Source organism: Chenopodium album, chromosome 4 (genome assembly GCF_948465745.1).
Source record: "Chenopodium album chromosome 4, dcCheAlbu1.1, whole genome shotgun sequence".
Classification (NCBI taxonomy): domain Eukaryota; kingdom Viridiplantae; phylum Streptophyta; class Magnoliopsida; order Caryophyllales; family Amaranthaceae; genus Chenopodium; species Chenopodium album.
Window position 1 is genome coordinate 79,588,859 of NC_137837.1, and position 14,287 is coordinate 79,603,145.

General features: G+C 35.5%; 1 protein-coding gene, 1 long non-coding RNA gene and 1 pseudogene across 4 annotated transcripts; all 3 read right to left on the minus strand.

The window, feature by feature from the left end:
• Positions 1-33: 33 nt before the first annotated feature.
• LOC145627475 (cellulose synthase-like protein E1) lies at positions 34-4,291 on the minus strand. Its single transcript, XM_081679862.1, has 8 exons — positions 3,828-4,291; positions 3,028-3,346; positions 2,177-2,320; positions 1,870-2,001; positions 1,476-1,688; positions 1,159-1,374; positions 729-1,073; positions 34-635 (listed from the first exon to the last, which is right to left on the minus strand). Exons 1-8 carry the CDS (start codon positions 4,097-4,099, stop codon positions 87-89), a joined length of 2,190 nt encoding a protein of 729 aa, XP_081535988.1. The 5' UTR covers positions 4,100-4,291; the 3' UTR covers positions 34-86.
• Positions 4,292-5,570: 1,279 nt separating this feature from the next.
• LOC145628326 (subtilisin-like protease SBT5.4 pseudogene) lies at positions 5,571-6,925 on the minus strand (annotated as a pseudogene).
• A 589-nt stretch (positions 6,926-7,514) lies between these two features.
• On the minus strand, positions 7,515-14,227 carry LOC145629481 (uncharacterized). Of its 3 annotated transcripts, XR_014111686.1 has the most exons (5): positions 13,888-14,227; positions 13,690-13,765; positions 12,051-12,358; positions 7,910-8,014; positions 7,515-7,770 (listed from the first exon to the last, which is right to left on the minus strand). It is a non-coding gene; the product is annotated as an uncharacterized LOC145629481 (long non-coding RNA). The 3 variants fall into 3 exon arrangements; XR_014111684.1 differs by lacking the exon at positions 7,910-8,014; XR_014111685.1 differs by having other exon boundaries at positions 7,515-8,014.
• Positions 14,228-14,287: the final 60 nt, after the last annotated feature.

The following is a 14,287-nucleotide window of genomic DNA, read 5'->3' on the forward strand; positions in this document are numbered from 1 at the left end:
ACCCCAAAAGACAAGTCAAATGCATGTACTATTTCTCCTTTTATTACTCTCTTATAAATTACAATCAATCTTTAAAATTAAAGGTCCTAATGACAAAAATAAAGTACAATAATAAAAGATACAACTATTGCTTTCATAATCACAGAATTTGGCATCTTGCCTTTGTCTTTCCTAATAAAAACAGCTTTAAACAATGGAAAATTGATTAAAACTAACACACTACATAGCAAAATTTGCAAGCTTAATCCTTCAATCATCAATCTAACCTCTTTTCTTACTAACAAATTTTTTATTATGACAACAAAAGTAAATAAATTTATCAATGCAAGAGAAGTTAGCAAAGTGAACATGGGAGAAGGGGCTCCAAATTCCATAATCTCTTTCTCATATCTTTGATACACATCTTCATCGGCTACCTTGTTCGTGATCACAAATTTCATTTCCGAAAACCCAATGAGTTTCAAAATCGTGTCAACGAGGGCAAACAAGTATGATGATGTTCGCTTATAGAGCCAAATCCTTTGTTCATTCCACCACCCTAAAATTGTACCTCCGGTGTATACGAATTCTATTAAGTTGTACGTGTACGTGGCAATGATAACGTAGGCAAATGGAAGAAACCATGAACTTGATAACTAACATAACAAAATTTTCACGTATAAGAATTGTTTATGTCATAATAGATAGCATAAAACTTCAACTCGAAAATGATAAAAATTACTCCGTACCTTAGGAAACACGGAAATGCCTCCGATCATGTATAGAGAAGGGACGGTACAATAACACAAGGTTGCAAGGGAGTTGACTGCCCAAAAACAGTAGTGACAATAGCCCAATTGAAGGCCTAGGCCAATACTTTTATGGCCGTACCATAAAGGACAATGTGTTAGCATGATTTGAAGATCACCTTCACTCCATCTTTTATGTTGCACTAGTGTATCTTCTAAAGTTGTAGCTGCTAAACCTAAAAAAGCACTTCTCTTCGGATTCAAGTATATTGATTTCCATCCTCGACATTGGATTGCCAACCCGGTTATTACATCTTCAACTGGACACCCATATTTCAATCCCCGCTGAAATTAATTTCCACAATATTTAATTATAAGAGAGAATTATTGGGGTGTTACATATAAGATCATTTTTTATTTTTATTTTTACCTCTATTCCCCATTGAGAGTTTAGCTCATATACGCAGCTAGCAAGCGATTTTGCTTTTTCTTCCAACTCGTCGATTGTTCCATCCACATTCGAGGTCTTCCTATCGATCTTGTAATCCTTAGAGTATTTCCTACCACATAATATTTCTCTTTGATGGAAGCAACCAGTTCCTATATATAATGGACCTCCTAAGCCATCCAAACCATGAAATTCGACCTACGTTTGGAAAATAATTTAAGTCGAATAAAATGTACATTATTTAAACCACTAGTACATGTAATTTGTAATCAAAACTTGGAAAATTATGATGTACTTACTTGACTGATAACTTGAAGGGTTGAACCATATATATCATTCTTAGTAGTATTTTCAAAGTTTTGTGGAAATTGTACAAACCCAATGTCCTGGCTCTTCTTCTCATCCATGAAGAAACAGAGTGCATCGCGAATAGACTCTGAGTTATTCGAATACATGTCACAATCAACGTTGAGGATTACCGGTCCATTGCTTATTTCTGATGATACCCTTAGCTGCATAAAAACATCATAACAACTAATCGCTTTTTACCAAACACTTTTACACCAACAACTAATCCCAACCAACTAGTCAAAATAATTACAGTAATACAAACAACTAAAAGTTAATTGTCAAACAGGACCAACGACATGTTTATCAAATAACAAAACTGTAAATAAAAGGTGATCGATTTACCAATGAATTCATAGCTCCAGCTTTGAAGTTGTGGAGATATTGAGGCCTTTTCTCACGAGCTAAGTAAACAAGTGTGGGCAATTGATAACCTTCAACATCTACTGCCTCTTCATTTCTTCCATCAATCAATATCTACAAACGTACACATAACAAAAAAATTAACATTATACAAATATGAACAAGTACAAATTCATTCACATAACATATACTTGTAATTCATAGAGCAAACTAGGCCAAAATTGTACAAAACCCGAAAAATTAATGGATAAAATGTTATAGTAATCAAGTAGTTGAGAAGGCAATTAACCTTAAGAATGGTATCATGATCATGTTTAGAAGTATAGCCATCATCCCATATAGAAAACCCTTTGTGTTGATCGCGTACTTCTTCTGGAATTTGACAAAGGTTTGTTGCTATCTCAACTCTGTTTCGCATTTCTTCGTACAATTTCTTTGGTTTGAATAGAAAATGAAATTACAAATTAAAATGATACTTCATATTTGCAAGTAAATAAGTAACTTTTAGCTTTGTTGTTCTACAATGATCAAGAACGAATATTCAATACCTATACTTCCTTTGTTTTCTTTTAAATGCAACACATCTTCTTGACACGCTTTTTTAATTAGGGATTAATTGCCAAAAATAATACAACCTGTGGCCCATTTTTTTTAATAATACAACCTTTGAATTATTTTGTAATAATATAAAGTTTAAGGTGTGTTAATTTTAAACAAGACAAAATTGAATTTTTAGTGGATTTAGAAGTAGGAGAAGGGGAGGGGATATTCCCCCTTTCCCCATCCCCACCACCAAAACTCATCCCCTCCCCTTTCCTAACCTTAAAATCCACCAAAAAATCGATTTTGTCTTGTTTAAAATTAACACCCCTTAAAGGTTGTATTATTACAAAATAATCCAAAAATTGTATTATTAAAAAAGAACAAGCCAAAAGTTGTATTATTTTTGACAATTTTTCCTAAATAATTTTATACTACTAGCTAGTATAAATTATTTTAAATAATATGTCCATTAACATGGCTTAATCCCTTTCTTAAAGCGTTTATAGGAATTATTAAATTAGATAAAGTAATTTCAGATGAATAAACAAATCTTATACTCCGTACAATACTTTAAATATATATGCATAACAAGGGTACCTTGATAGACGCCAAATGGGTAGAATGAGTAGCATCAAAAGGTTTAGGCATAGATCTAAAATAAGCAGCAGGTGACCTTGGTTCAACCTTGTACTTTTTGCAATAAGGTAGCCAATTCTTAGAAAAAAGGGAGGCCTCAAAAAGAGCATAAAATGTGAAAATCGAGCCACCATCATCGGATAAGTAGATGCTGAGCTTTTCCGGTGGGTAGTCGTAGGCCATGACCGATAAAACAGTGTTGATCACCATTAGTGGTGGCTCGATTAATGGGTCCGCAGTGCATACGAATATGTCCACCTTAGGCAAGTTATTCTCATACCTTGTAACAATTCAATTAAGCAAGAATAAATATTAGCAAGGATGCAAATTGGTCACATTGCTAATTTATTATTCGGAATAATACTTTAAAGGGTCTTTTAGTCGGGGTAACTAAGTAAGTAAGGGGTAATAAAACAGTGGGGAATTCGGGAATACTAGCAAGTCATTAGCTCATTACCTTAGGCAAGTCACTCATACATTGTACAATTCCATCATGCACACAAGAATATTAACAAAGATGCAAATTAGTCACTACCTCTGACCTCACTACCACTATTCTAAAGGGACACTCAACAAGTCAATATAATTATTACTCTTTTGACCCATTATATATTTAATTTAAAACAAAAATAAATTTTGATAAAATTAACCAAATACAATATTTTGAGCTTTAAAAAACAAAATAATCCTTACAGTTAATTAAGCATGAGATGCAAGACAGCATAAATGAACATAAAAATTGGTTAAAAAAAGAGAGTTACCTTTTGGAGAGGCTATCTTTGAAAGAATAACGATAGATGCAATTCCATCGAAGAAGTTGAGAAAGAATCCAATAAAAAGTAAACCAAATTTCAGCCACAAACAAAAGAAGCCAACCCAATCTTCCCTCCCCATTTTTGCTGGGTAAGTGAGAACCTCTATATATCAAAATTACACAAATTGCAACAAATATAGATGTTGCAAATACCCTGTAAACCAATCTTCCCTTTGCTTGCTTCGTTTCAAACAGAGGAAAGTATTCATCTTTTCCCATTTTTTCTCTCTCCTCTCTTTTGATAATTGAGCAATCTAAATAAAATATGGTATAGGCTATAATCTTCTTGTTGGGTTGGTTGTTTTATTTTGTTTCTTTCCTTATTTTTAAATATTTTTTTTGTAACAAACTCTCTACTCAATAATTACTGAAGAGCCGTCATTTTGGACATTGTTAAATGGATGTCACAATAATGGCACTGCTAATACTCCCTGAGTCCATCTGTATTTAAGTAAGTGAGACGCTTCTCTTGTGTACGTATGTCGATACAAAATTTTAATTGATACTCGTAATATATTTAATTAGCAAAAGGAAATTTTTTTTATAATTACCCCTTAAATCATCTAAAATTGATTATACCACTTCTATTTTTTGATTCACTTAGATAACCACCCTTAAAATAAAAAATTAAAAATGAAATCACGGCCACAAACTACATCGTTTTTATTGGAAAAAATAACTCAATCCGTTAGTTTTTAGTTTTAATAAAATAATATTTTATATCCAACAAATAATGCCTTTGATGTAACTAACTAACTACATTCTTTTACAAAATTACAATTAATGGAGGTGGTATTAGGTACTAAAACTATTTTGAAATATCAAATTAGATATTTAACCCTCTAAAAAACTTGGCCCATCACTTAAAGTCCATCTTCTTCAACCCAGCACAAAACCCATTTTAGGCGTTACAAGTTTATTAGGTGTTACAAGTTTAAACTTTAAAGTGTACTTTCTGACTTTCTTGTGTGTCACTCACTTACTCGTACCTAATAATCTTATGAGTTTTGTAGGTGTGTAGTGTGTTGATGTTTTTGAATTTTGATGATGGTTTGGAATTAGAGTTGTGGATGTAGGAAGACTGGACATTTTTGTTAATATATTTACAAGTACAATTTATTCACTTAATAAATAATTTGTTTTTTTTATCAGGGAGATAAATTGGGGCTCCCACTGATTAGTTATGTTTTAATCCATAAGAATTTTTGAAGAAGAGACAACAGGTAGTTCTATATATAGCTGCCACAAAATTGAGATGATAATCCTTAAATATGAATTCTTCATTGAATATAAGTAAAAAAACAAAAACAAAAATTGTTATATGATACTCCCTTCATTTAAGTGTTCCCTCTAAAAGTTACATTTCAATAGATCAATGAAAATTGTTTTACACATTTCTCCTCATACATGCCTAATAGCCTACTTCCAATGCAACTATTTGTCTATTCGGCTATTCCCATACATTACTAAAATAGTTATCTATTTCCAATGCAACTATTTCTATATACATAAATATTTACCTCTTTATTAAAGTAAATATTTACCTATTTTCAACGCAAATAATTATTCTTATTTCCAATGTTAAATAATTGTCTTAATCAATTTTCACATACTCATGTGATATCTAACTATTCACTATCTTATTTTTTTAATAACCTCGTAAAATCACCAAATATAGCTTGAATTTAATCTACTTATTTTTGGCCTTGACCATAATAGGACTTCTAACAACATGTTTAGCATCGGACCATACCAAGCTTCCAAAAATGTAATCGGTTGAGAGATGATTGATATCCGCTGTAAAGATAAGTTTAAACATAATGGTTTGATCTTTTTGGGAGAACACCAAAGTTTTAGGCTCCACCACAATTGAGACCCCGGGTGGTGGCTCAATGCGTGGAACGTAGGTTCCTGGTTGTCCAACATTCTTCAACTTCCGAGTAACTATCGCATTGCCGGTAAAATTCACGATAGATATAGAAGGATAATTGAAATCCAAGATGTTGAAGGAGCGCGGGCATTTGTAAGAATGTTGTTGGCTGAATTCTTTAACAGTTGTACTATTATGACGATATGCACATAGGAAATTTAGGTAATCATATTGGTTCATGTCATAAACCAACCCAGGATCCATTGCTGCATTGGGTTTAACGTGGTCCGACCCGTATGCAAATGGGGTAGCATCACTTATCTTGTCACTGTCACGTATAGGCATCCCTTCATTATCAAGGGGACTTGCTGCATTATAATTATTACATGGTACACAATAAAATGTTAGGTTGCTTACACATACAATATACCAAGTATAAGGCCAGGTGTCAAAAAATCACCCTACCCGACTTAATCCAATTCAACCTGATCTACTAAAATATTATGGATTCAAATTTTGACCTAGCAGATGCATAAAGCGTAATTGCTACCTTATAAATATATTTTATATTTATATATATGTGGTTCGTGTACACAACATACCTGTAGTCATGATTGCAGATTTAATAGCTGCAGTACTCCAATCAGGATGTAGCTTCTTAATAAGAGCCGCAATACCAGTAACATGAGGAGTTGCCATTGATGTTCCGGTCAACATGCAAAACGGATTTTTATAGATATTTGGGGGACATGCAGCGAGAATATCTACCCCAGGAGCTGTAACATCAGGCTATAATAGATGAATAAGTACAAGGTAAAATTGCTTTAATTAACTATATTGTGCGTGGAAGGAATCCATTTTATGACTGAATTTATTATTGAATCCTTTTTTCTCTACTTGTTTGCCCCGTATTCAATTCCTTTCTAAGATGGCCTTTAAAGATTTCTCTGTTTCCACCAATAACCCCACTTGTATACATTAATAAAAGTATAAAAGACAAAGATACTCTTACCTACTTCCTAGATTTTGGTTCAATCCTTAATAAAATACATTTCGAAGAGACAAACAAATAAGGATAAAGAACTACTAATTAGATAAAAAAAAAAAATGACTATGCATACCTTTAAAATACCAGGGTTATTCTGGTTTGGACCCCTCAATGAGAAAAAGCCCATGATTGGAGATGGCTTTACTCCTAATGTATTCGTTACGCCACTGATTAACGCGGTTGGAGTCCTATTACAAATTGCAATCTTTATTTCTAAGATATTGTTATGTTATTTACAAAACTAACACTACTACAAAAAGCGTAATTTTTAGACGCTTTTCAGCCTTTTTTTTGACACATAAAAGCGTCACAAAAAATTTTCCCGACGCTTCTTAAAAGCGTCGAAAAATCGTGAGTCGAAAATTTTGCTAGACACCAAAAAGCGTCGCGAATTTCGACGCTTTATTGTGTCCAAATTTTTATACGAAGCGTCGCAATTTGCCACAATTGGCGCACTTTCTTAACTTTGGCGACGCTTTTTCACGTCAAAAATCTTAAAATTGGTGACGCTTTTCTATGTCTAAATTTTCATACATTTGCTATTTAACATTTTGGCAACGCTTTTTCCTATCCATATTTTCCAATTTTGGGACGCCTTTTCTTGTCCAATTTTTTAATTTTTTTTTTAAATGTCAAGAATACCAAAAAACAAAATATGTCATTCACTAATAATTATTTCTAATATACTAATATTACCCAAAAAAATAAAATACATGTACAACAATTATGCCAAATTTTTTTATTACATATAAATAATAAATTATAGCATATGTACAATATCTCATACTAATGGATTTTCTATTACAACTAGTACCATTCCAACTCCCCTAAAAAAAAAAGTAAAGTACAATTCCAACTTTAATAGCTTAAATATATCTTTCTTTCATCCTTGAAATATTGCAGCATTAGTTGTCAGCCCTTTTTTACCGTTTCTCAGTACTTATACATTTATGTCTACATAATCTTTTAACCCTGCAACATATTTCAGCATAAGCATCGATTAATACATCAACAAGATACTAGGGAGCCATCTGCCAAAAAATACAAAGAATACAATCTCTGAAAAATATTTTCCACCTAAAAATTTAAGCAAACCAAAATCACAACCAACCTTCATAACAATTTATGGAGTAAAAAACTTTCAAAAAGTAAGGGTTTCCATACACTCAAAAGAAAAGACGTTCATTTGGATGTGTGATTGCACGTAGTAGTGGACCTATAGAAGAAATGTGATGCAAATAAGAAATAATTATAGTATTATATACAAGAGTAACAAAGTATAGAAGTTAAAAGCAGAGAGATCCTTTTAAGCCAAGCAATATGTTTTGAACAATCACAACATTACGCCTTTTTTGGCCAAACAGACAAGATTTTTCCCTACCATTCCAAGCAGCATGCCCGAGTGTGGTGTCAAATGAGCAAGGGCGTGCCATTGGGGCGTTCCCTACTGAGCGACGCGCTGCACTTCCCAGACCCGGGTGCAGTGATAAGTATGTAAGGGTTGCTAGGTCGTCGCCCAGAAGCGACGCGCCATATTGCCCAATTGTGGTGTCAAATAATCAAGGGCTTGGAGTTGGGATCAGGAGGGAGCGTGGGAGAAAAGAATTTAGTTTGCGGATTGGTTCTTGGAATGTGGGGTCTCTTACGGGAAAATCAGCAGAATTGGTAGAAGTAATGAAAAGACGACGCGTGAACATCATGTGCCTCCAAGAGACAAGATGGACAGGAGAAGGAGCTCGAGGCTTGGTTTTGGGGTATAAGGTATGGTATGTTGGGCAAGAAACGAGCCACAGAACAAGGAATGGTGGAGCTAGGAACGGAGTTGGTGTGGTTCTCGATGAGAGGTTGGCAAAAGAGGTGATCGAGGTCTATCGGAAGAACGATAGGTTGATAAGGCTGAAGTTGCTATGTGGCAAGGAGATTGTGAATGTTATCAGTGCTTATGCTCCCCAAGTGGGTTTAGATGCAGAAGAGAAACGACAATTTTGGGAGGACCTAGACGAGGTGGTGCAGGGTGTCCACCACTCAGAGAAGTTATATATTGGAGGGGATCTAAATGGGCACGTTGGGGCGAGCCGAGATGGCTATGAGAGTGTCCATGGAGGCTTTGGGTATGGGCAGAGGGACGCCGGTGGTGAAGCTATTATGGATTTTGCCCAATCATATGATTTAATTTTGGCTAATACTTGGTTTAAGAAGAGGGATTCACACTTGATAACTTTTCGGAATGGAGCAAATGCAACTCAAATAGACTTCCTGCTCACAAGGAGCATAGATAGACAAAGTTGCATAAACTGTAAGGTTATCCCAGGGGAGAGTGTGGTCACCCAACACCGGCTATTGGTAATGACTATTCGTCTGAAAGAGAAGGCGAAGAAAAAAGTTAGACAAGAAGAACCAAGGATAAGATGGTGGACCCTAAGGGATGCAAAAGCTAAGGTTTTTACAGAAAAGGTAATTGAAGAAGCGGATTGGGATGGAGAGGTGGATCCGGACATGACTTGGTTACGAATGAAGAACTGTTTCCTAAGAGTGGCCAAAGAGGTCTTAGGGGAAGTAAGGGGAAGAACTTCGGTACAGAGAGATACTTCGTGGTGGAATGAAGAGGTGAAAGCAGTAATTAAGCAAAAAAGGGAATGCTATCAAGCCTTAGGAAAATGTAGGAGTGATGAAACCTTTGCAGCGTATAAGGAGGCTAAGAGTAAGGCAAAGGCAGCTGTTCGCCAAGCAAAAGAAAAGGCATATCAGGAGGTTTATGAAAAGCTTGATTCCAAGGAGGGAGAAAGGATCATTTATAAGATGGCAAAGAGAAGACAAGAGGCAAGGAAGGATATTGGCATGGTGAAGTGTGTCAAAGATAAGAACCAAATGGTCCTAGTGCAAGAGGAGGGCATCAAGGACAGGTGGAAGGGGTACTTCGATGAATTATTTAATGGAAGTAATGGAGTTGTGATAGGAGATACCTCTATGAGTGATGAAGAAATCAACATGGAGTATGTGCGAAGGATTAGGAGAGTAGAGGTGGAGATTGCACTGAGGAAGATGAAACCTAAGAAGGCGGTTGGCCCTGATGGGGTACCGATAGAGGTGTGGAGGTGTTTGGGTAAGATTGGTATTGATTGGTTAACAAACCTTTTCAACAAGATATGGACGGCTACAAGGATCCCACAAGATTGGAGGAAGAGCACCTTGGTCCCGGTTTATAAAAACAAAGGAGACGCTCAAGATTGTTCTAACTATCGAGGAATTAAGCTTATGAGCCATACTATGAAGTTGTGGGAAAGGGTGATTGAACAAAGGTTGAGGGCATGCACAAGCATTTCAGATAACCAATTTGGTTTTATGCCTGGGAGATCTACTATGGAGGCAATCCATTTGATAAGACAAATGATGGAGTTTTATAGGGTAAAGAAGAAAGATCTTCATATGGTCTTTATTGATTTAGAGAAGGCATATGACAAGGTGCCAAGAGAGATACTTTGGTGGGCAATGTTGAAGAAAGGTATCCCACGAAGGTATGTAGACCTAGTTAAGGATATGTATCGGGATGTGTCAACAAATGTGAGGACATGCGGAGGGTTGACAAAAGATTTCCCTATTACAATCGGATTGCATCAAGGGTCTGCATTAAGCCCTTTTCTTTTTGCAACGGTTCTAGATGAAGTAACTAGACCAATTCAAGATGAGGTTCCATGGTGTATGTTGTTCGCAGATGATATCGTTTTGGTGGATGAGACTAAGGATGGGGTTAATGTCAAGTTGGAGCAATGGAGGCAAAGGTTGGAATCTAGAGGGTTTAAGCTAAGTCGGAGTAAGACTGAATATTTGGTATGTCGTTTTGGCACTCAGAGGGGGACAAGCAATGAAGTGGTGAGTTTGGATGGAAAGGATTTGACCATGAGTGAATGTTTTAAGTACCTAGGGTCGATCATCCAGAAGAATGGTGACATTGATCAAGACGTGACCCACAGGATTAAGTCAGGGTGGCTTAAATGGAGAGCGGCCACGGGAGTGTTATGCGACCGCAGCATTCCCTTAAAGTTGAAGGGAAAATTCTACAGGACTGCCATAAGACCAGTGTTGCTCTATGGTACAGAATGTTGGGCTTCTAAGAAAGAGCATATTAAAAAGATGGAGGTTACGGAAATGCGCATGTTAAGGTGGATGTGTGGAAACACTTTAAGAGATAGAATCAGAAATGAGGTTATTCGCAAGAAAGTAGGTGTGGCGGGCATTGTAGATAAATTAAGGGAAAATCGTCTGCGTTGGTTTGGACATGTAAGACGGAGACCCGAGGGTGCACCGGTGCGAAGAGTGGAAGAGTGGGACCATGGAGGGATTAAACGAGGAAGAGGGAGACCAAAGATGACTTGGTTGGAAGGAGTGAGGAAGGATATGAAGTGCATGGATTTACGTGAGGATGAAGTTTTGGATCGTAAGGGATGGAGGAGAAAGATTTATGTTGATGACTACACGGAATAATCAAATTTGGTTCATGTTAGCCGACCCCACTTTTGGGATTAAGGCTTTGATTGATTGATTGATTGATTGATTCCAAGCAGCATGCCATGGCAAGAAACAAAGAACCTATCCAGGAATACCTAATCTTACGATCAATCATCAGTAATTTAGAACAGTTTAGTGAAGCTACAAAAAAAAAAAAAAAAAAAAAAAACTGCCGGACTGCCCGTGGAACATCTTGTGTTTCTAATCTCAGTGACTAATAACTCAATTCAACTATATACATCAATGACTCTACCAGGGAAAACAGAGTTAATCCAGAACATTAAAATAGCCAAAGTCCCAAACCATGAAGCATTAATCATCCACGAAATTAAATCAGTCTAATGAAGCTACACACAAGACAATAGCCCATGGGACATCTTGATCGCAGTTCAATTATTTAATTAAGTGTCGAAATTCAATTCTTTTTTTTTTTTTTTAATTTTTTTTCTTTGTAATTATCGTAATGCAATAGTTGACACTGCAAGAAAAAAGATACATATAACGCAACTCAATCCCCTAATTATCATTCAACACACTTTCTAAATGGTTAAAAGGGCCAAAAAGTGATTAACTTATGGATGCTTTGTCATATGTACTATGCCCCACACCGACAACAATAACAGGAATACCCTAATAAACAAATAAACCACCTTCAGATCATCAGTTGAAATAATATAATTGCAATTATGTATTGAGCAGTACCAGAAGCCAAATGCACCAAGAGGATATAGATGAAGGTAGTTTACCTCTTTTGAGGTGCTTGAAAGTCATACTGTCTACACCTTACCAAGATCAGCCTACAATCAGACTCAAGAATGAGCTTGTTAAAGCCCGAGTCAATAGCAATAACAACCAAGTGTCTAGCAGCTAGGCTTCAGCAACATCAACCCCCATCTCGCCTTGGATCTTCAAGCAAGTAGCAACCAACCTGTTGTCATTACAGCCACGGACAACTCCTCCAAGCCCCGTAACTCCATCACCACAGCAGGAGGCGTCAGAATTCAACTTGAAAAGACCCACAGAAGGAGCAGCCCACTTGTGACGAGTAGTCAACCTATCACAAAGTCTCAGAGGGAAGCTGAGCATTTGCTTTCCCAAACTCCCCAACACAGGGGAAATTAAGCCAAGCTAAACAATTAATGAAAAAACCTTTACCTTAGGCTGAGAAAATTTAGAATATCCAAACAAACAAGCCATATAAATTGCCATAAAACAAACAAACGACCCATTTATAAGTAAGATTAATTAAATACAAGCCGAGAAACAAAAATTATAAAATACGAAAATTGTAGTAGTGAATTGAAATACAAAAATTGTAGTAGTGAATTGAAAGTAAGACTAATTAAATACAAGCCGGGAAACAAAATTATAACAAAGTAGTCTAACTTAAAATGAGACATAAAAAACTCAAAATCATACTACATACTATGTATAAGATAGAAACACCATTGCACGACAAGAATATGGTTTGAAAAAAAGTTATAACGTTCTATATAGTGAAACTAAATAAAAAAATAAATAGAGATTGAAATTGAGAAAGAAAAACAAGAAAATATCCACATGGTCATAATCAAAGGCAAAGAAGTGATTTGGATCCTAATCATATATTCTAGCAACTAGGTTAAATCCACCCGTACTTTTTTCAAATGGTTTAGCGTTGAATTAAGCTTGGTATCTGAACAACCATTCAACCATAATGGTGAGGCTTCATTCCTCATAGTACACATGCATCCTAATTGTACATCAAAATGAAGTACATAACAAGTCAGCAAACATATCACTTTCATCACCATTAATCCAAAAATGACCATACATAGGCAATAAGATTGCAAAAAGAAGATATAAAAATCTCAAACAATATTAGAATGCAATAATTAGCTTTTGTTTAATAATCAATTTTAACTCATGAAAATCTGAGAAAAAGAAGCTCGTCTAAATTAAGACTGACAAAATTTTAGACATAATTAGCTTGCAAGCCCAAGGCAGCAATATGAGATGATTGGAAATAGATCATAAAATGTTTAATTTATAAAAAAAACCCATAATCATAATAACCCATTTGATAATAACCACAATCATAGCAGCCTAAGAGACCGAATCACGATTGGGATTTTGTCGAATAACAAAATTACCCACTCCCAATTTCCCCCCTTTAGCATACCCTAATACAACAGTGTTTCAAGAAAACATATTTTTTTACGGGCATTTCATCAAACAGTTGGTGGGCAATTGCTGTTAACTCGCATTTAAGATACACATTAAGGAGATTATTTGCAAGCTAGTTTGAAGTAAAGTAGCATAGTAATTAGAGGAGAGGTTAGATAATGTGGAGCTGAACTCATGGTTAGAGTGAATCCCAAGAAGTTTAGAGAAACCAAAATATACCTGAAATCTGTGGACATTGAGCAAATTGGGATTAGTCGTCACAGATTTAAACCATTGAGCACGGCGAATTGCAAGCCTAAACACAATTTCAAGAAAAAAATCCCCAAATGGATTATGCCCAAATGCTAAGATAAATCTTAATGAATAACATTAAAATTACCCGAAAAATGGTATCAACATCAAAATTTAACTAATCACCTGATTCAATTCGTGATCTTCAATTAGGAATCTTCTACTGCTCCAAAATTTTGACTCAAAAAAAAATCAATATCCCAATTCAATTTCAATGAAAAAGAAACGAAATTTTGATGAGATGATGGAAACGAAACGAAAATCCCAAAATAATTAATAAAATCGATGGAAAAGTAGAGAAATTTCAACAATTCAAAGCCGGATTTGATGAATCTATTGCGGTTTTGGGAGATGAGATTATGGAGGACGAAAAAAATTAGGGTTGGCTGACAAGTGGTGTTGAGATTCTTCAGAACTTCAGTTTATACGGGCTGTCCATCAGGTCACGTGCTTGGCAAGTGGAACTCTCGACGCTTTTACCTGTCGAAATCTTATTTCGACAAATAAAAGCGTCGACAAAACACGG

Bases quoted from the DNA above. Each gene is read 5' to 3' on its own strand.
- LOC145627475 (XM_081679862.1), bottom strand. From the start codon at position 4,099: ATGGGAAAAGATGAATACTTTCCTCTGTTTGAAACGAAGCAAGCAAAG. The intron at 3,347-3,827 runs GTAACTCTCTTT...AATTGTTACAAG, and splicing joins AAAGATAGCCTCTCCAAAAG to GTATGAGAATAACTTGCCTA. The intron at 2,321-3,027 runs GTACCCTTGTTA...TTCAAACCAAAG, and splicing joins CCCATTTGGCGTCTATCAAG to AAATTGTACGAAGAAATGCG.